General features: G+C 50.2%; 1 protein-coding gene across 4 annotated transcripts in view; it reads right to left on the bottom strand.

Moving 5' to 3' along the window:
- Positions 1-21,112, bottom strand: part of MLPH (melanophilin) — a 52,678-nt gene extending 31,566 nt beyond the window's left edge. For all 4 annotated transcript variants that reach the window (XM_061122552.1, XM_061122555.1, XM_061122553.1 and 1 more), the window contains exons 1-2: positions 20,978-21,112; positions 14,031-14,164 (exon numbers count right to left, since the gene is read on the bottom strand). In XM_061122552.1, the coding sequence (XP_060978535.1) occupies positions 14,031-14,140 (110 nt within the window). In that variant the 5' untranslated portion in view covers positions 14,141-14,164; positions 20,978-21,112. The remainder of the gene's footprint in view (positions 1-14,030; positions 14,165-20,977) is intronic.
- Positions 21,113-22,532: the final 1,420 nt, after the last annotated feature.

Genomic DNA, 22,532 nt, shown 5'->3' with positions numbered 1-22,532 from the left:
CCCCACGGGCAGGCCTTATTGTCCACAGCACCACCCCCACCCCACTCCAGGGAAGACCGGAAGGCTGGGTTCAAACACGTGCCATCCAGGAATCAGAACACGCTATGTTCATAGATGTGAAATTGCATTTAAACACTTCTGTGACTCTCTATGAGGTTACATTTTCCCAGGCTGTATGCCCATGACTTTCTTTCATTGCCAAAGGGGTGCAAACCATACAGATTCATCCTCACAGGAGGGGGCCACCCACCACAGCCCCCACAATCTCACGTGACTCAGTGTAACAGGAGGAGGATGGACAGAGGTCCTGGAGCCCAGGTTTATTCCCCAGCTCTGACCCTGAGCCCGGAGATTTTCTGATTCAAAGCCCACAGCCTGCAGGCTCCGCCCAGGCACCCAGCGCAGTTGGACGAGCATGGATCCATGGCCACTAGGACCCAGGTCCAAGCTCCCTCAGACCACGTGGGGTCGGCAGCTCCGGAAACTAGCAGAGATGGAGCCAGGTGGGATCCTGGAGGGGTGCACCCTGCTTGGGCCACACGGTTATCTAGAGTAAATCTGTTGCCCAGTGTCATTCTTTAAGAGGAAATTAGATCCCACAGGCCACAACTAAGAGTTTACATGCTCTAACTAAAGATTCCAAGTGCGGCAAATGAAGATCCCTTGTGCTGCAACTAAGACCCAGTGCAGCCAAATAAATAAACAGAAGAGGAGGTTAAAGAAGACAGAAAATCCAGGAGGTTCTGGTCTGGTCAGAACAGCAGCAGGAGTCAGAGGACAGAGTGAGAAGCCTCATCCAGTTGTTGGGGTGATGCTGCCTTCTCCAGGGCTTGGCTGGCCACACCCGCTCTGCCTCCCTGGCCTGAGTGAATGGTGCTGAGCTGGGGACAATACTAGGTAAGTGGAGGTCAGGTGGGGACCGATAGTGAGAGTCGAGAAGCTTAACCCAGACCAGGTTAAGGGAGCCATCAAGGTTCAGAATCACAGTGGTCCCACTGCTGCCTGAATGTGGTCAGTCCCTCAGTCGTGTCTGACTCTTTGCAACCCATGGATGGTAGCCCACCAGGTTCCTCTGTCCATGGGGATTCTCCGGGTAAGAATACTGGAGTGGGTTGCCATTCCCTTCTCCGGGGATCTTCCCAACCCAGAGATCGAACCCAGGTCTGCATTGAAGGCAGATTCTTTACCACCTGAGCTGCCCGAATAACCTCCCTAAAAAGGGTACACAGAGAGTCCTAAGGGCAAAGTCAGACAGCATTTCCTCCTGGAGCAGGTTGAGCTGACTCCCCAAGTTGGTTCTCCAGAATAAGACTGAAGAGTCCCGGGAAAACCAGTTATTCACACCAGCAAGTGTTCAATAGCAGCTTCCTGGTGAACTTGCCAAGTTGAACTGATTGGAAAATGTGCCCCCGACAATGCACACACTGCTCTTGTTCTGGCTGCAGAGAATGTCTGCCAAAAGTAATATTTTTAGTTTTAGATGAGATCAAATTAATCCATTCTTAGCGACAAAAATTAGCCAGACACTAGATGCCATTGTCTCCAGAGAACTCCGCAGAAACTGTGGTTTCTCATGGGGATGTCCCAGAGCAGGGAGGGGGTCTAAGACAAGGCAGTGATTCTAAGGAGCTCTGGGAACCTCCTGATCAAACTAGGCGTTGGCTATGCTCCACTGACTTCTGTCTCCCAACTGTGCACTAAAGTACTCATGAAGACAGACACAAAATAAGACTCTTATTTTGGCCCCCAAAACCAAGAAACACAGGCTAGAGGTGGTAGGAACCTAAGTTACCCACTGACCAGTCTAGATAAAGCTGCACTGACAATGTGAAGAAAGTGTCTGCCTCAGTCTTCCCACCTGGCCCAGTGGAGCACCTGGGGCCTGGGGTAAAGGCCTAGTCTTCAGGTCCACTCCTGATGTCTCTACTTCAGCCATAGAACACAGAGGCCACCCCTTGGCTGGGCAGGGTCTTGTCCAGCTTCTCTCCCAATAAGTGTCCCTCATTCTCCATCCAGGTAGGGTCAGACCCCCTGGGAAGAAAGATGAGGATGTGGGGATGTAGCAGCATCTCAGGATGTGAAAGTGAAAGTGCAGGGCGTGAGGTCCTCTTAAATAAGAGCTCAGAGTCCAGACGTGGTGGCTGGGACAAGAGCACACGGAGTCCAGAGGAGGTGGGTGTATTTCAGTTTTGAGTTTAGGGGGAACAGATAAAGATACTCTGCTTCAGACTCTTTAAGACATAACTTCTCTTCTGCACAGCTGAAGAACAGGAGGGCAGGAAAAGGGGGACCCCATGTTGGTCCAGCAGAATAACACCACATGCCAGCCAGCCACAGACAATATCCACCAACCTGAAGAATCTTGAGGGACCAGAGACATCTATAGCCTGCTTATTGCAAACACGGGGTTGACCAGATGTCCGTGCAGCCCAGCATGAAGCTGTGGCTCAAAGTCATCTTTAGGAATATAGATGCCTGAATGTGATGTCCCACCAGAAACCAAGGAAGACTTGAAGCCATCTGTGTGCTGTGCTGAGTGGGCACACAAGGGAGGAGCAGGAGATAAGAAGAAGCCAGGCTGAGATGGGAAGACCACAGACCACGTCCACTGAGATGGAGAAGGCTGGGCTAAAGTGAAGATGGAAAGGAAGTGAAGCTGGCGACAAGGAGAGGAACAGGCAGAATGTCAAGTCCAGTGATTCAGAATAGTGGTTCTCAAAGTGTGGTCCAGGGGCCTCCAGGGGTACCCCAGATCCCTTGATAGGGGCCACAAGGTCAAAAGTCTTTTCACAATAACACTAAGGTTTGTCTTTTCTGCTCTTGGGCCCCTGGCCTGGCCGTGCAAGAGCAGTGGTGGGTGAAAGTTCTGGGGTCTCAGAACAGATCAAGCCAGAGGAACAGACTGTCCCTCTGCTCTCTGTCAGAAAGAAAAGGAAAGCATGTCTTGATGAAGTGTGTCTTTCTTGGTGGTCCAGTGGTTAAGAATCCACCTGCCAATGCAGGGAACACGGGTTCTTCATGGGTTGGTGAAGATCCCACATGCCACCAGGCAACTAAGCCTGTGTGTGACAACTGCTGAGCCGTGAGCGGCAACTCCTGAAGCCCGCCTGCCTGTTGTCCAGTCACTCAGGTGCGTCTGACTCTTGGCAACCCCACGGACTGCAGCATGTCAGGCTTCCCTGTCCTTCACCATTTTCCAGAGCCTGCTCAAACTCATGTCCATTGAGTCAGTGATGCCATCCAGCCATCTCATCCTCTGTCACCTTCTTCTCATGCCCCCATGTGTCTCAGCATCAAGGTCTTTTCCAATGAGCCGGCTCTTTGCATCAGGTGGCCAAAGTATTGGAGCTTCAGGTTCAGCATCAGTCCTTCCAATGAATATTCAGGGATGATCTCCTTTAGGATGGACTGGCCCTAGAGTTCCACAACAATAGAAGCCATCGCAACGGGAGGCCCTCACACAGCAATGAAGAGTAGCCACTGCTCCCTGCAACTGGAAAAAGCCTGAATGCATCAACGAAGACCCAGCACAGCCAAAAGTAAACTAATTAATTAATTAAAGAGCATGTCAAGTGGTGGTATTAGTTGCTGGTGACAAAACCCAGGCTTCCAAGCTCAGAGAAGACTTTTGGAAAACTTTTATGTCTCTGCTTCCCTGAGCTTCAGAGTTGTTGTCACAGAGAGGTTTCTAATGAGATCAGCAGTGATAATGATGAGTGTGATTGCTTTGGTTATGTATAATGAAATGCACTGGTATCGGGAAAGTCTACACAAGTGTCCACACGTGGATAGAAGAACCATTCCATGTGTGACACAGACCAGTGGATTTTAATGTAATGGGGAAAGGAAAGTTCACTGATGTGGTTTCAGATTCCACATTGCAACTTTAAGAAACTACCAGTTATAGGGTTTTCATGTATTGTCAGAACATAACATCCATAATCATCTGGAAAGGCTCCTCCTTCTTTTTTCCTACCTCATCTGTATGAAGTCAGATTTTCTTCAACACATTTCAACACCCTGAGTGCAGAGGAAATATCAGAATTCAGCCATCTCCGAACATGCCAGACACGGAAGGGATTTTCAAAAAGCACAGAACAATGCCATTGTCCTCATTTGTGCTTTTGTTTTGGAAAAATTTATTTTTCATAAAATTTTTATTACATTATAAGGAGGCTATTGTTCTTTTAAACAAATGAACAACTACTTTTCAAATGCCCAGTTTCAATTTTTGATAGGAAAGTATAGACAGATATAACCCAGGTAAGCAAAACCTCTTTGGAGTTTTCAAAAATTTAAGAATCTAATGGGTCCCTCAGAGCAAAATGCTTGAGAACCACTTATTTTGAAGCCACACGTTTACTCTCCTGAATGCAGAGGAAAGGGCTGAAGAGACAGGAGTGAGGAGAGAAGATGATGGCCAGGGCAGAGAAGGGCACACATCTGGTGGGTAATTCAGGCACACCTCGGAGTTCCTGTGGGTTTGGACCAGACCACCACAATAAAGTGAGTGAGTCACAGGAATTTCTTGGTTTCCCAGTGCAAATAAAAGTTATGTTTACACTATACTGGAGTCTAGTAGGTATGCAATAGCATTATGTTTGAAAAAGCAGTGCACATACTCTAAAGTACTTTGGTGTTAAAAATTGTTAACCATCTTCTGAGTCATGTTCTGTTTGATGGTGGGGGGACAGTTCTGTGCTGACGGCTGCTGACACATCAGGGAGCTAGTTGCTGAAGGCTGGGGTGGCTGTAGCAACTTCTTAGAATAAGACAATGAAGTCTGCTGTGTGGATTGACTCTTCCTTTCACCAACAGTTTCTCTGTAGCATGCAATGCTATTTGACAGCAATTTACCCATAGTAGAACTTCTTTCAAAATTGGAGTTAATTCTCTCAAATCCTGTTTCTGCTTTACCAACCAAGTTTATGAATATTATAAATGCTTTGTTATCATTTCAACAATCTTCACACCATCTTCACCAGGATAGACCTATATCAAGAAACCGCTTTCTTTGCTCATTCTTAAGAAGCAACTCCTCATCTAAGTTGTACCATGAGATTGCACCAATTCCCTCATGCCTCAGGCTGTACCTCTAATTCTAGTTCTCTTGCTACTTCCATTACATCTGCAGTGGTTTCCTCCACCTGAGGTCTTGAGACCCTCAAAGCCACCTGTGAGGGCTGGAATCAACTTCTTCCACACTCCTACTAATGTTGATACTTTGACTTCTTCCCATGAATTGCAGATGTTCTTCATAGCATCTAGAATGATGAATCTCTTCCAAAAGGTTTTCCACTTATTTTTCCCAGATCTATCTGAGGAATCACTATCTATGGCAGCTATAGCCTCCTGAAAGGGATTTCTTAAAGAATAAGACTGGAGAGTCAACATTCCTCCTTGAGCCATGGGCTGCAGGGTGGACATGTGTTACGAAGTATGAAAACTCTATTAACATCACTGTTAATCTCCATAAGAGCTCTTGGAGGATGTTTCGCATTGTCAATGAGCAGTAATATTCTGAAAGGAATCTTTTTCTGAGCAGTGGGTCTCATCAGTGACCTTAAAATATCCAGTGAACCATATTGTAAACAGACGCGCTGTTCATCCAGGCTCTGTTGTTCCATTCATAGAGCACAGGCAGAGTGGATTTGGCACAGTTCTTCAGGGCCTTGGGATTTTCACAATGGTAAATGAGCACTGGCTTCAACTTAAAGTCACTGGCTGCCTTAGCCCCTAACAAGAAGGTCAGCCTGACCTTTGGCACTTTGAAGCCAGGCATTGACTTCTTCTCTCTAGCTATGAAAGTCCTAGATTGCACCTAAAAATCACAGTTTTGGCAGGAGTGTGATCCTTCCTGGAGGCTCTGAGGGAAGGTCTGGTTCCTTGTTTTTTTCAGCTTCTAGAAGGCACTTGCATTCTCTGGCTCATGGCTCTTCTTCCATCTTCAGAGTCAGCAGTGGTGGGTTGAATCCTTCTCACAATAAATGACCCTTATACATTGTCCTGTCTCCCCCTTCCTTTCATTTATCAGGCTCTTTGTGATCACACTGACCTACCCATTAACCCAAGATTGTCTCCCTGCATCCAGGCCCCTGACTAGCAGCCTTTATTGCACCTGCAATTTTTATTCCCCTTTGCCACATAGCTCAACATACTCATAGATTGGGGGATTAGGAAATGGGCATGTTTGGGGGTTTTTATTCCACCAGGATTCAGAGGGGAAAGTGTGTGAGCAGAGATCTTACTCCTAACTGAGAGATTTCAAGTATGAAATCCTTACCCCCTGTCCTTCTTGAGAAAGCAACTTGAAGATGTGCTCCATAGGACCGGAAATAGAATCTCAAGTATGACCCTTAAGAATGAGTGTGAAAGAACCAATGAGGCACAGAACTGAGGGACAGTAGTATTAGAAGTGTGTCAACCAAATGAAACATAAGTGTCAGAGAGAATTGCTGAAAGAGGACAAGCGTCAAGTAGTAAGGATCAAAAGAAAGTCCATGATCTAAGGTCCTGACTATACAAATAAGTGTCAGGAATTATAACGAGGGAAATGGAAACTTGCTGAAGTTCAATGGTTTTTCCAGCAGTTCATGTATGGATGTGAAGGTTGGACCATAAAGAAGGTTGAGCCCTGAAGAGTTGATGCTTTCAAACTGCGGTGCTGGAGAAGACTCTTGAGAGGCTCCTGGACAGCAAGGAGATTAAATTAGTTAATCCTAAAGGAAATCCACCCTGAATATTCATTGAAGGACTGATGTTGAAGCTGAAGCTCCAACACTTTGGCCACCCAGTGCGAAGAGTTGACTCCCTGGAAAAGACCCTGATGCCGAGAAAGATCGAGGGCAGGAGGAGAAGGGGCACCTGAGGATGAGATGGTTGGATGGCATCACCGACTCAATGGACAGAAATCTGAGCAAACTCCAGGAGATGGGGAGGACAGAGGAGCCTGGAGTGCCGCAGTTCATGAACTTGCAAAGAGTCGGACACGACTTAGTGACTGAACAACAACAACAACAAAGTTCTTTGAAGTCTTCTGAAGAGAGTGAGCAAACGATGAAAGAAAGGATAAAGAGGAATTATACAGTGATGTGTGAATGACAGACCGCTGAGAGGGAGCCTCACCAAAATCTTGTAAGTGATCTCAGACCAAAGTTAATCTCTAGGCTTTGCTGGCAGCTGACTTCCTGGTTCAGCTTCTGTGTTTTCAACCCTGGAGCTGTCTGTCTGTGGTGCTAAGTGGCCCAGCAAAGGGCGACCTCAATTTCCTCATTATTTATTTATTTTTAAAGCAAGTCATAGTTTGCAAGCCATGTCTCACACCAGGAGATCTTTCATGGATAATCTCAGGCATTTGGGTTTGTTTGCAAAGATTACAAATCCATATCACCATCTGTTTGCCTTTCTGGGGACGGTTCACAGCCTAATATTTGACTTGTGGGCTGTGCCCTTAACACATAAAACAGTGTTCTCTGTAGGAAAATCCGGGTCCTCACCCACTGACAGGAGTCACCCCTGCATTCTCATTTACCCCTTTCCTTTTTAAACATGGGGGTTTCTGTGCTTTTCTAATTTAGAAACTTCTTTATCATTCTAATTTTAAGACTTTCTTTATAGGTCAAAGATATAAATCATTGCCATTTCGGTTAAAACTTTCTTCTAATTTTTTAAAAAATTAAACATTGGTCTTTTTAAATTCAGATGTACATATTTAGTCAATACTTATTGATATGTTGTATTGTGATTTCTACCTGTCTTGTCACATGTAGGTTTTTCCACCTCAAGATTAGGTACATGTTTAGCTATATTTTCTTCCAGTAATTTTCATAGTTTCATGCTTTACATTTTTAATACATCAATTAAAAATTGAACTTAGGTCAAACTCCCTCCCCTAGTCTTGCACTCATGGTCAACTGTCCCAACACACACTCAGCTTTAATTAATCCTTCCCTTTCTCGCTGATATGAAATGCTGCCATTGTACTGGAAACTGTTACACATATTTGGTTGCATTTTAGAACTTTCACGTTGGTTCATTGATTATTTATATCTGTGAAAGGCCCATGTTATGTTAATTAATGTAGCATTAAATACTTTTTATTATCTCATGGAATAAGGCCCTGCTTATTAGTCTTATTTAAATTGCTGTGTCTTACGTCTTCATTTTCTATAATATTTTTTTCATATTCCCTCAAATGCCTTAGGAATTTGACACTAATTCCTCAAGAGCCAACATCATTGCAGCATTCTTCCCATATAGAGGATATGATATCACTTGTTACAATTTACAGTTTTGGTATGTTGTTTAGTGATGTTTTATGCTATTCTTTATATGGCTATTACATATTTCTTTTTTTAATTAGAGTATAATTTCTTTACAATGTTCTGTTGGTTTCTGCTGTACAATGAAGTGAATCAGCCATATGTATACATATAGCACCTCCCTTTTAGACGTCCCACCCATTCCTCCATCTAGGTTATCATAGAACATTGAAGTGAGCTACCTGTGTTATTCAGCAGGATCTCACGAGCTATCTATTTTATACATGGGAGTGTATTTATGTCAAGCCTAATCTCCCAATTTACCTCACCTTCCCCTTCCTCCTTAGGTACTTCATTTTTTTTTTTTTTTAATAAATAGGATTTTTCTATGTATGTTCTAATTGGTTACCTCTGATGTCTACCAAGGGGACACTGATTTTCTTTTATATCCTTGTATCTTATATAGCTAGACTACTAAATTCTCTCTTTTTTAAAATTTTGCAGGTAACTATCTTAGGTTTTTACCTTCTGCAGGTAACAGTTTTGGATTTCCCTGTCCCTTGGTATACTACTTATTTTGTTGCCTTCTCTAATTGCATTGGCTAGCACTAATAGAACATGCTAAATTGGTCATGATAAGTGGCAATGAAAGAAATTCTTTCCTTGTTTCTAACATTAATATATCATGATGGCTATTGTTTGGAGCATCTTTTCATCATGTTAAAAAAGTATCCTTTAATTTCAATTTTATTACTTAAAAAAGTCATCAAAAATAGTGTGCTACCAAACATTCTTCCACAGTTCTGAGATAAGCATGAGTTTTGTCTCCTTAGCCTGGGATGTCCAATACAATTTCAGCGATGATGGAAACGTTCTAAATTTGTCGGTCCAGTGTGGCAGCCACTACCCATGAGTATGGCCATTGAAAACTTGACATACGACTAATGAGACAGAAGAACTGATTTTTAAGTTGCACTCAATTAATTTAAATAGATATACGAGGCTAGTGACTTCCATTACGGCCTTAGGCATATTAAAATGGTGATTTAACTGAGCTGTATTTTTCCTCCTTCATCTTTGTTAATATAGGGTATCAGAGTGAGCCTAAGGAACATTTCTTTCCTGGTCTGAAGCAGTTTAAATAGCTTAGGAATTCTTTGTCCTTTGGGTATTCGAAAGATGAAAGATCTGACGGGGTCCAGGTGCTTTCACGGACTTTGAGAAGACATGTCTTAGGCAACTTATTCCTTTAGTGCACCACAAGGAAGAAGAGGAGCCTTCAAAGTAACCACAGAGAAAAGCCAGGAAGGGGTGGGGAAAGGAACACCCAGTACAGACACGGGATTGATGAGGAAGGCAGGGCCCAAGGTCAGGGAAGACTAGGGGCTGAGAAGGGCTTCGACTGGGCCCCGAGGGGTAGCTGCCAATACAGACCAGTGGAACATGAGGCAGATGTAAGGATGTGCAGCGCTTGGATCATTTGAAATTAAGGAAGCAAGATGTGCCAGCATTTAGCAGGGCGTTAGGGCCAAAGGAAAGGCTTTCTGTGGTTTTGGTTTCTTTGTTCTTGCTTTAGTTTTGTTTCTTTCAGTATGGTGCTAGACCCTACTGACGTTCCAAGCAGAAGCCAGAGTACAGAACGGGAGTAACTGAGGCAGCTCCAGGAGTCGGGAGCAGAGGAAAGGTTCAGAGTACCGGCGAGGACCCGAGAGGGAAGACAGGGTGGACGTGAACACGGTAAGTGCAGGGAGGGGGGAGGTGATGCCTGGTAGCCTTGAGCCTTCTGTGAGGAAGCAGGCAAGCTCATTCCAAGGCCCGGGGTCTTGGAGGGGAGTGAAGGTTTGATGAGCTGCCTAACGATTTCTGTGCGTTTTGGGGTTTGGGATCCTCTGGAGTGCAGCACGGTGTTCTGAGGGGAAGCCAAGAATAGCGTCACACTCTGTACAGTAAATACCCCACTCCCCAGTCGCTGGTCGCACAAACCAACTCCAGGGAGAGACTATATCTGCCTGGGGCTAAATCAGAGGCTATATGGCCTCCCCCTTCCTCCTTAAATTCCCAAAATAGTCTGCAAGGAAAGCTGTTTGGAAGCTCCACAAGGCCTCTGTCACTCAGGAGCTAGCCTCCCAGGGACATCCTCCTGGTCAGTTTGGAGGGGAGCTGTCCGAGAGGTCTACCAGCAGGCCTGGTGGTCCCTGGAACAAATGTGTTCTATGCGGGACATCTCTTTAGGAGGCTCACAGCAGATACAGACCTTCAACACTGGCTGGCATCCGTCTTCCCCACAGGGCCGCAAGTGTCCTCCACAAACGGCAGGAGGTCAGGCCTGGCCAAGGGGTCAGAGGCTCTCATGTCGTGGGGACGGTCTACCGGGCACTGGGCATTAGGGTCAGGGCCTGGGCCAGCTCACTGGTCACTCACTTTGACAGGAGAGGTCAAAGCAGTGCTGGTCCTACCACGTGCGAGAGGGTGCTGGAATCTTCGCCCAGGCCCTGCCCCAGTATCCCTAACAGGTGGATGCTCCCACCTGGGGAGAAAAACTGAACAGCAACCCATCTAACACACACTTCTGCTCACTTTGCAAACGCGGAATGAAACGCGTTTTTGTTTGATGGTTTCCTAGTTGGTGTATTTGGTGAATCGACCTTGCTGCTGGTGAACCAACCTTGAGCGCACACACTGTGTCCATCTGATGTGTATTCAGGATGGGCAAGTGCCTTGCAAGTAATGAATGTGTTTGGTTCTTGGTTTCACAGTTTTTTCCCCTCTATTGACTTTGTTCTCTCAATGACCTTGGTAAGGTTTTGAGCTGGTCCATCCATTTGGCCTCTCTTTTGGAGCGTATCAAAGACATCAAAAACTCATCTGATTGTTGTACATGTGAAACTAACACAGCCTAGTAAATCAACTCTATTTCAATAAAAATAAAAAAAAACACCCTGCTCATCTGAACAACCCCTGAGCTGCTCAGTTTGTTACAGGCACCCACTCAGTGCTCAGCTGAGGGCCAGTGCCTGCACTCAGGCTGTTGTTGATTCAGAGATTAGAGACCCAGGAACTGGGAGCGCCCATGAGGACCCCAAGGGACCGTGCAGAAACGCCAGTGTGCTACAGAGGCTGGGATAGTGTGGTTGCAGGAGATGGATGGTTAACATTGAAATTGGTTAAATGCAGAGATTAACGTTGAGACGAGGCCAGGAAGAAGGAGGTTTATGGTTTTTAAACCGTCTTCCGTTTCATACCAGCCAACGCACTCTGCAGAACCAACGTCACTGTCCAAACACCAGTCTTCATTCTGAGCTGTGCCTTTCCTAAGTCTCAGCCCCGCCGGAGCGGAACGTGAGCCCGTGGGCTCTGGCCTCACAGAGCCGCACGACCACATGCCTGAGTCCTGCTCCCGGGGGTCAGGGGGACATGGGGAAAAGGCTTGTCACAGGCAGAGGCGGCTTCAGCTCTTGCTGCTTGGATAACCAAGGACACCTGGCAAGAGACAAGCACCTCGGCGTTTCCACAGGCGCCCTTCACTCGGCCCCGAGGCTTAGCTCTTCCAAACCTATCACCGGCGGCGGTGCGCACAGGAGGCGCTAACACGGGAGCACGTCCGGGGCGCCAGCATCCTCGCCCTGACCCTGGCATGGATTCTCCCAACCACCGCCTCGGACACTCCCAGGGACCACGTCCTGCGCTGTCGTATTTAACAAGCTCACCCCTAATCGTTCACCTTCTGCCCGAGAAGACACAAACTCCTGAGCAGAAGGCTTCGGGGACTTCTGAACGAGGCTGTCACCCTGATCTTAACTGACTGACCAGGGACCTGACCTGATCCAAGGGCCCCCCAGGAGAGGCTGTGTCACCAGCGGGATCCTTTGGAGACTTCCTTTCCAGCAGTAGCTGGAGGCTACGGGGGGTAGTCTCCTCTTTGCAACATGAAATGACCACAAGAAATATGGAAAGTAAGGGTGATGAGGGTCAGAAGGGTGTGGTGCTCCCTGTAGGCAAGAAACAGGAATTTCTACAAAACTACCCGCGCTCTGCCTGGACAGAGAGAGGGGCTGACGCCCTCAAAGGTCTCCCTGAAGAGCTGTGATCCCCTCCCCCCGATCGATCTGTGCTTCTATAAAGGCATGGAATGGGAGGGTCTGAGCTGCCATTAAAAACAAGACTGACAACAGCTAGGCTGCCTGGAGGAGCTGTGATCCCCAGACAGGAAAGACCCGGCGGCCTCTGTCACTAACAGCATGTGGCCCTGGCCCCAGGCACAGCCTCCAGGTTGAGGCAGAGAGGAGACCGGAGGCAAGGTGGGCGCCTGCCCCAGCCAGCACCGGGATGACGCCCAAGGTCGGCTCTGGGCCCTGGTCGCGGCAACTGATGGGAGTCAGGGCCCCAACACCAGCGGGGTGAAAGCTGCTTCATACTGAAAACCCAGGGGGTGTCCTGCAGCCCGGGACAGAGCAGAGGGGAGGACGGCTGCAGAGAGGCAGCAAAAGCCCCCTGGTGCTGCTCCGGACCCCTCCCCGCCATCACCAGGGGGTGCTGGGCTTCACTGAACTTGCTTCACTTGGCAGCTTGTCAACACCTTGACTCCCGAGCTCCAGGCCCAGGAGAGAGTTGTGTGCCTGCTTTAGGCCGCAGGATTTGGCGTGATCACAGCAGCCTCGGCCTCTGCAGGTGGACACTCCCACAGGCCTGTCTCGCTGGGCTCCCGGCCGGTGTGTGTGGGGCCGCCCTGTCCCCCTCATGTCTAACGGGCCGCCCAGGGTCCACAGATCTGTGTCCTGGTTCCCTCCGCACCTGCTCCGCCCTCAGCTTCCCCGGGTGAGGTGAGGACCCCTCCACACCCACAGTTACTCAGGTCCTGACTCGAGTCCTCCGTGACCTCCACGCCCACTCCCCTAAAATCAAGACCCCACGACCAGCCCTTAGGCAAACTTGCTGGCTCCCCCTGGACAGCTAATCCGACTGCTTCTCAGGAGCCCGCTGGTGGCAGAGCAGAATCTGGGTCTTGCTCCTCTCTTGCCTAAAGGCCTGCGCCAAGCAGAGAACAGCCAGTCGAAGTCCTGCTTGGGTCTTTGGCCCCGTGATTGCCTGCGCCCCACCCCAGCTCTGACCTCCTCTCTACCCTCTACCGCCAGGAGCCTTTTAGGCCTTTCTCTTGGCCACTTCCCACCTGCCTTGAGTCTTCACTTAACGTCTCCTTTGCAATAGGCCTGCCAACCCACAAAATACCCCGAGGCAACAAGGGAGCCCAGGAGACAGCTAAGCCTTGGACGTTTGGCAGAGGAAGATGCAAAGCAGAAGAACAAATAACGCCAAGGGGGCTTTAGCTCAGCCCACAGGAGAGACCTGCAAGATGGCTCTGGGGCCTCCACAGTGAGGATGGGGTGCCCCCCACTCTGCTGGGAAGAGGGGAAAGTCCGCCTTTGTTCTGAAAGCCCTTGATCCCGGCTTCTGGGTGTTGCAGATCAGCATCGAGACTTTCCCTCTTCATCACCTTTATTCGTGCAAGGCTGTAGTCTTAGCATTAGGAGAGACTGTCACCCTGGCGCTGGATCAAGTTGAAATAAAACTATTCGGGGAATGTCTGACCATCAGGAAGGAAGTCAGAGCTCCTTGTTTTAATTAAGGGGGAACTGAGGTCAGAAAGCATGTGACTTTCATCCAGTGTCCTCCACCGAGTTACTACCATCTGCCCACCCAGAGACCCCCAAGGGGCCGGCCCCTCCAGAGATACTAGGGCCACGCTGCAAGGGTTGCGCCACACACACTTACTCTAGCCTTTCCTCTTCTTTCCTTCGAAGGTCGAAGTCCCGTTGAACCACCTCCCAGACATGCTTGGCCTCTTCATCCGTGAGCTTGGAAAGATCCAGTGTCTTCCCCATCGCGGCTGCTCGTCAGGGTCACACCTGGAGTGACACAGGGCCCAGCGGTCAGCCCAGGAGGCCCGTGCAGGTGCCGGCCAAGTCACAGAGGAAGAGGCAACGTGGAAAACACCGATTTCCCAGGAGCTGGAACCTGGGTTAGGTCGTTTTTGAAAACAGGCAAACGTGTGTCTGGAAACACGCACAGTCAAAATAAGTAAACCCATGCGTAGAGTCCCCACAGCTCAGAGTCAGAATTCAGATGACACTGTGACTTTCTGGACCCTGCAGATCCCAATTCACACCAAGAAGACAAAGGAAGGAAAACCCAGCTGTCACAAACCAAGAGGAGCAGAACTTTGCCATCTTGCTCGCTACTCAGGGTGCGCTCTGTGGACCAGCAGCATCTCCCGGAACCTGTGAGAAACGCGGACTCCCAGGCCCTGGCCCTCCTGATTCAGAATCTGCGTTCCGACAATGTCTTCGATGGGTCCTCTGCCTGTCTCCCCCTCCCCCAGCACGCCCACCCCCTGAGCGTGTCGTCACACCTCCTAACAGCTAGTGGGGCATCATTTCGTATATCGTGATGGCGGCTACCTCCCCCTGGCACTCGGGGACACATTTTTGCGCCCCCGCCTCTCTGGTCTGCGGTGCGTGGACAGCAGGCCCTTGGCCGGGGACGTGGCGGCTGCACTCAGTCCAGCTCTTTTCTGGCGGGACGGGGTTGGGAGGCAGATTCTGTTTGGGTGATGGGATCTTGGTGGGAACCGAAAGTTCAAGAATCTCTGGGTGACCTCAGCGAGTCTTCACGAAGGACTGGAACCTGCTTTTTAGGAACATCAGAGAAGGGACCCAGCCTGTCTGGTCTCCCTGGGAAGCTTACACACCAACCAAAGACTCAAATCTGCTTCTGAATTCTGAGCAGCATCTCCATTCACTGACGCTGACCTCCTGAAAGTGATCTCTGTGCAAATGCAAACGACACTTGCTCTGTGCTAGAAAGCCAGTTTGCCCTACAAGAGGTTAATTATGAAGAGTGACATTTTCGGAGTAACACTCAGATACCGCTTAAAATGAAAGTGGCCACAGAGATCCCGTGGCTGTCAAACTATGCCTTAAAATAGGTGAAAAATAATTTCTAATTTTTTTTTTTTTGCACTGACCCTCTCAATATTTCCAAACTCAAGCACTATGCTGTGAATGTTGTGTTAAGAGGATGCCCTGATGGATCAGAATCATTCAAACTGTTTTCTTTACAGTTGAATTGAGATTTTTGGATGCGAAAACATTAAACCCAAACCGATTCTTGATGCTTCCCCAGAGCACATAGTTTCTGTTTTTCTTTAAAAAATGGAACAAAAAGTCATTTGATGGATGACTGGGGTTTATTCATTTTTGCTTTTTACTTGTCGTTGAAAAAATTCTGTCATAAGAAGAACATTCATTTGAAATTCTATTTTCAGAGCAGATGAAAGCCGTGACTATCAGCTGAGTAGTCAGCATTCTGTCTCCTCTCCTAAAGGAAAAGTCACAGTTTCAGGCTTCATTTCAAGAAACTTAACTTGCGAGGTGTGAGGGAGAAAAATAAAACAAAAAGAAACCAGTATGTTTTTCTTGCCATGCAAGCTTAACTGTCTTAGAGTGGGTCAGTGACCGATGGCCCATGGATGAATGACCCACTCGGGGTCAGAACCCCTGCCTGGAGGCTCCACACCCAGAGGACGCACTCCCCGCCCCTCTCAAGCCTGTCTCTTCTGTCTGATGCTCCTTTCTAACAAGGATGGCACTTGGCTTCCTGGCTTAGACAGCCAAGTCGATCGCAGCCTGGGGACTGGCGATCCTGGACCAGGGAGTCACCTCCGGAGAGCGGGGTGCCTGCCAGGGATGGGGTGGAGAAGACACCCAGGCTGGCTGCCTGCTGCCTGGAGTGAGGCCGGGCAGAAGCTCCTGAGCTGTGAACAGAGAGCGATGGTCAGGGCACAGTGCTTCAAGGGAACCAGGGCTTCATGACTTTGCACCAAGTCAGAGGTTCCAGCGGTGACCCTGAGTTGTTAAGTGACAGTGTTCGTCTCTCAGTCGTGTCCGACAGCTTGTGACCACCCCCCTACACACACACCATGGACTGTAGCCTGCCTCTGTCCATGGGATTCTCCAGGCAAGAATACCGGAGTGAGTAGTCATTCCCCTCTCCAGGGGATCTTCCCGACCCAGGGATCAAACCCAGGTCTCAGGCACTGCAGGCAGATTCTTTATGGTCTTAAGCCACCAGGGAAACTGATGTGTGTTCATGATGCTCTGTTTAATGAAGCCAGGAATGAGGTAATACAGAGTTTGAAAAACAAGCATCCCATGTAGCTAACCTAAGAGCGGACTGTCGATACTTCATGGGGTAGACATAATCTGAAAACTTTTACTCTGGTGCCTGTTTTTAGCTCTGGTCCAACTTCTGGGTGAGCAGGAGGGGCTGGGAGAGGAGGGGAGGAGAGTGACTGGAAACTTCAGATCCGCCCCATTCATAGGACGCTATGCCATGCAGCTGGGAGGTGATGCTTCCCAGGGAAGCAGGTTCCCGGGACAGCCAGGGGTCAGCAGCCTGTGGCCCCCAACAGTGACCAACCTTCCCATTCAGTGAGTTGATGAAGTACAGAAGCTTAAAGCTTTTAATTATTTTTGTCAGTTTATCTCATTGTTGTTGGTAGCAGTGATGGTGGGTGGGCGGAGGTGGTAGTTTAAAGCTTTTTTTTTTTCCATCTTGGACCTAGTTGGTTCTAGCTAGTTTTTTTTTTAACTTTTTATTTTTCATTAGGGTGTAGCCAATTAACAAACAATGTGATAGTTTCGGGTGAATAGCAGACTGAGTCATACATATACATGCATCCTGTCTCCCCCAAACTCCCCTCCCATCCAGGCTGCCACATAACAGTGAGCAGAGTTCCTTGTAAAATACAGGTCCTTGTTGGTTATCCACTTAAAATATAGCAGCATGCACATGTCCATCCCAAACTCCCTATCCATCCCTTCCTCCTATCTTTCCCAGGGCAATGGTAAGTTCGTTCTCTTTGAGTCTGCTTCTGCTTTGTAAGTTCATTTGTATCATTTCTTTTTAGATTCCACATATAAGGGATGTCAAACCATATTTCTCCTTCTCTGACAGACTTCACTTAGTATGACCATCTCTAGATCCTTCCATGTTGCTGCAAATGGCATTATTTTAGTTTTAATGGCAGAGTAAGATTCCATTACTTAATTGACAAAGGTCCATCTAGTCAAAACTATGGTTTTTTCCAGTAGTCATGTGTGGATGTGAGAATTGGACCATAAAGAAAGCTGAACGCTGAAGAACTTATACTTTTGAACTGTGGTGTTGGAGAAGACTCCTGAGAGTCCCTTGGACTGCAAGGAGATCAAACCAATCAATCCTAAAGAAAATCAACCCTGAATATTCATTGGGAGGACTGATGCTGAAGCTGAGAATCCAATACTTTGGCCACATGATGCAAAGAACTGACTCATTGGAAAAGACCCCGATGCTGGGAAAGACTGAAGACAGGAGAAGAAGGGGACGACAGAGGATGAGATGGTTGGATGGCATCACTGACTCAATGGATATGAGTTTGAGCAAACTCCAGGAACTGGTGATGGACAGGGAAGTCTGGCATGCTGCAGTCCATGGGGTCGCAAAGAGTCGGACACAACTGAGCGACTGAACTGAACTGACTATTCCACTGTATATATGTACCACGTTTTCTTTATCCATTTCTCTGTTGATGGACATTTAGGTCGCTAAAGCTTTTTAAAAACTATCTTTAGAAAATAACCTTAAACTGAATGGAGAATATGTTTGATTTCAGCAACCAAAGTGAATAAACCAGAAGACATTAGCAATTGGGAGCTGTTAGCATCCTTCTGGCTTGTGTCACGCTGGTACGTTGATGGGGGTGCTTGGGATGTGGTAGAAGGTGCCAGGTACTCTGCCAGGTACAGCCACGTATAAGGACCCTGGATTCATGGAGGGGACAGCCTTTCAGCCATGGTCATCTCTCCCACCACTCCCCACTTTGCTCACCAAGACCCTGGTCTCTACCAGGTATCCCTCCAACCACCACAGTCAGGGGGAACATGGGAGCAGAGGACACGCCTGACCCACAGAGGGGACAGGGTTCTGACCTGCCCTGGCCCCGGGGGAACCTCCCAGGGTGTGCGTGCTGGGGAGGGCAGACTCACCAGGCTCTATCTGCTCCTGGTTCCACTTGGGTGTAGATAACGCCTAGTCATGAGCTTCCTGAACAAAACACTTTGAATTTGTGCTTGGTCCAGGGCTCAGATTTAATCACATTGTTAATCTTCAAGACTGTTAGCCCTCCCCAGTCATTTATAAGTTATAATGGAGAAAAAAGAACGTTACATAGAAGTTAATGAGTTGGAAAGAGACAGTGGAACTGGTTTTACAAAGTGGATAGCCTGAACCCAGATCACTGCATTTCAGCCGTGGCTCATCTGTATCTGTTAAAGATTTGAGTTCATATTTTGACCCCATTAAGGGGAAATATGGGTGGGGGTTCTTCCTACACATAACTTGGATTGGAGGGGCCCCCCGAGCCTGGGAACAAAGGCAAGAATGAGTCGTCACCTCCTGAGCTGATAAACTTTCCAGCAAGCCCAAGTTCCTCTTCAATGCCCTACTGACAATGGCAGGAATGCTCTCTGACTCAGAATCAGGTGAGTGACCCTTATCTAGAAAGGTACAGGCACATTCTTGGGGGAAGGCCCAGGTGCTAGCTGGGGGCAGGGGGGCTCTGCATTAACCCTTTGAGGCTGTTTCCCAAATGCTGCCTTCAGAGCAGGATTGTGTGGTTACTTCTGCAGGCAGGGCTGGCTTCCCAGACACGCGACCAACCCCTCAACCTTTCTCAGCTGCAAGATGAGCACATTTCCACCCTGGAGGCAGCCCACCCCTGCAGGTGCTCGGAAATCATCCCAGCAGCTCCAGCCCTGCCACTTGCCTCCCTTCTGCTCCATCTCGCCGCTCTGTCAACTCCCTGGGGAGCTGCTAGAACCCTTGTTTCTACACAGACATCCTTCCACACTTGCAGGAAATCCTTGGCTACAGAGTCCGGAGCAAGGTCGGGGCCCCAGGTGATGCCGCGGGACACGGACGCCCTGGGCGTCAGGGGCTGGGCTCCAATCCCGGTTCAGGCACCAGCCGACCCCCACTGGACGAGGGACCAGTCCCCTTCCCCTGCGGGTCTCAGCGTTTGCAGCTGTACCATGACTTCTCCGGACATCTCCAGCCTTGGGTGATGCCAGGATGTTGGAATTAGAGGGAGAGATCATAGGGTGGGTGCAGGGGAGGGGAGCCTCATCCTCCAGAGATTGCTTCTGCAAAGAATGAGACAGGCAGCCCCCGAACACTGACCCGATGGCAGGGGCGGGGGCCCCCATGAGCCATCACCACGCTGCCATCTGAGGGCACCGAAGCCACCCTTCCAAGTAGCCTGCGGGACTCTGGCACCTCTTCACCACCACCCAAGCCTCCCCCTGAGCTGGCCTTAGCATTTCAGTCACTAATGCCTTAATCAATAGGGCCCCTTGCCTGCTAGTCTGTGTGCCTGGATCGGTCCTCAGTCACTCCTGCGGGGCACCTACCAATGCGTGCAGAGTTTGGACGTAGGGGGAGCACAGGGGCCTATGATTGGTGCTTGGATTCTAAGGCGTGAGGCCCTGGAGACCCAGGCATGGGGCTTCTGTCCGAGAAAGGTGGGTCTTGCTGAAGCCTAGTGGAGTGGCCGACAGAGGGCTAGATGGTGAAAGATGGACGTGACTGGCTGAACCCAGGTGCCAACGCCGCTGCTCCACCACCATGGACTTTAAGCCTGACTGTCTCCCTGGGCTTCATGGCCATCGGCATTGCTGCCTTTGCATCTAGTGAGCCAGTGGGGGCCTGCCACCCCTCTTTATCACTCCAGCCTCTCAGAAAGAAATATGTAACTAAGACGGAAAACAAAACAAAACAAAACACATAAAAATGTAAAGGTCCCAACTGACACTGGAGTGGGGTTCTTCCCAACATGTGGTTAAGGTGCACAGGACACAGGTGTCTGAGCCTGGGAGACCCGAGGGCCTTTGTAAGCAGGTCTGACCCAGGCTTCCCAGGTGGCGATTCTGGTAAAGAGCCCACCTGCCAATGTGGGAGACGCCAGAGACAAGTGTTCGATCCCTGGGGGGTCGGGAAGGTCCCCCGGAGGAGGGCTCAGCAACCCGCTCCAGTATTCCTGCCTGGAGCAGCCCCTGGACAGAGGAGCCTGGCGGGCCACAGTCCATGCGTTCCTCACTTTCTGGCTGGGGCAGGGGCCTGGGGCTGGTGGCCACTCCCTGACTCCCTTCACCTGCAGATCCTTCCCCCCCGGCCCTGTGGGCTGGTCTGGGGGCCTGTCAGCAAACAAAATTCCAATAAAAGTGGGGCTTTCAGGGGCCCCAAATCCAGGACACCTCCTCCCCTGCCAGGGCGCCCCAGGGCTCTCTCTCTGGCAGGAGTAGCTCCCCAAACTGCCTGAGTGACGGGCCCCTGAGCGCCCCTGAGTCTCCTCGGAGGGCCAGGCTCAGCCCGGTGTGCAGGGCCATCGCCCGACAGGACTTCTGATGGAAACCGATTTGCCCAGAATGGGCTCCCAGACTTCCGGTTAGGCTCTCCAGGTGAAGCCTGGCTTTGGGGTTCGGTGGGGGTGGGGGCCTGGGCGCGTCCTCCTCATCGGTCAGGAGGGACCGAGGCCTGGGGGGCTGCTGGGGGCGTTTTCACACCGGCGGGGCTGCAGCCAGTACCGCGGACCCGCCCACCGCCCCGGTTCTCCCTGAACTCACCGACTCCGTTCCCAGGGGTGTCGGCCCTGGCCGCCGGGACTCCCGGGTTGCCCGCTCCGGTCCTGCCAGGGAGAGCGAGGCGACGGGCCGGGCGTCGGGTCTCGGGGCTCTGAGGCCAGGCGGGCCGAGCGGGCCGGGCAGGGCACAGGGCGGCAGGAGGGCGAGGTCCGGGCGTCCGCGGGGATCACGAGGGCCGCGCCCGCCCCGCCCCGCCCAGCTCCGGGAGCGGCGAGCACCTCCGGGTGCGGGCGGCGGGCGGGGCGGGCACCCGGGCGCCCGCGCGGAGGCGCCAGCGCCGGGCAGAGCCCATCGCTCCTCGCCCACAGCCCGCTGGGCGGAGGAAGGGGGCGGCGGCGGCAGGGAGAGCAGGGCCGGGCCCGCACCTGGGGAGTCGGGCCGATAACGCGGTCGCCGCGGGGGCCCCCTCGGTGCGGAGGGACCTGGGGGCCTTTCGCGCCCTCGGAGCGCACGCTGCTATCTGACTTAAATCCCATCCCAGCTCTGCAGTTTACTCTGCTATTCACTCCGGCTTTACAGAAGGGACACGGAGGCTCAGGAAGGCGCCTTCCCCAAAGCCGCCAACTAACGCCTGGGAACGCCGGCGGGTAAGGGGGACTTTGGAGGGAGAAGCTCCGGCGCCAGGATCGCCGCCGCGAGGAGGGTCCCGAGACCTCGCCGGTCAAGAAAAGTCGGCGGAGTCAGCATCCGCGCGCAGACAGGACAGGAATAGACTGGAGGATGACCTGGGGGCGATCATAGGGCAGCCGCTGAGTAACCTCCTCCTAGCGCCTGCAGCTGCTTCCCTCTCCACGAGCTCAGTTCAGTCGCTCAGTCGTGTCCGACTCTTTGCGACCCCTTGGACTGCAGCACACCAGGCCTCCCTGTCCATCACCAACTCCCAGAGTTTGCTCAAACTCATGTCCATTGAGTCGGTGATGCCATCCAACCATCTCATCCTCTGTCGTCCCCTTCTCCTCCTGCCCTCAGTGTTTCCCAGCATCAGGGTCTTTTCCAATTAGTCGGTTCTTCGCATCAGATGGCTCAGAAGCACCTCAAATCCACAGGGCCCCAAGCACCTCCAGCAACTCCAGCCCACCGTGCCCTCTTGTCCTTCCCCAATCCCCTGGACATTAAGGGCATCACCACCTTCCCTCTCCCTTCCAGACTAGGGCGCATCAGAGCCAGGCTCGCCTTCTCCCTCTCACTTGCCTGAAAGAAGATCAAACAAGAAGTACATTCTTACCCCCGGAATCTACTTTTCCATATCTGTGAAATGGGGATACCAACATAAATAAATACGTAAATGATAAGTGCTATTAGGTGAACGGATACTGGAATATCTCCATTTTACAAAAGAGGAAATTAAACCTTTCAGGATTACTGTGACCTCACATTAGATCATTTATAAGGCGTTTTCAAAAGCCACACAATTCTGCTCTGGTTAGTGTTGGTTGTCTGCTGTGCGAAGCACTGTGAGTGCATTTGGGTATTTCTGACCCCCAGGGTAGTAGCAGCTCTGGCCAAACACCATCCACTGTGTGTGCAAACCCAGAAG

Source organism: Dama dama, chromosome 20, assembly GCF_033118175.1.
Source record: "Dama dama isolate Ldn47 chromosome 20, ASM3311817v1, whole genome shotgun sequence".
NCBI classification, from domain to species: Eukaryota; Metazoa; Chordata; class Mammalia; order Artiodactyla; family Cervidae; genus Dama; species Dama dama.
This window is presented reverse-complemented; position numbering and strand designations above follow the sequence as displayed.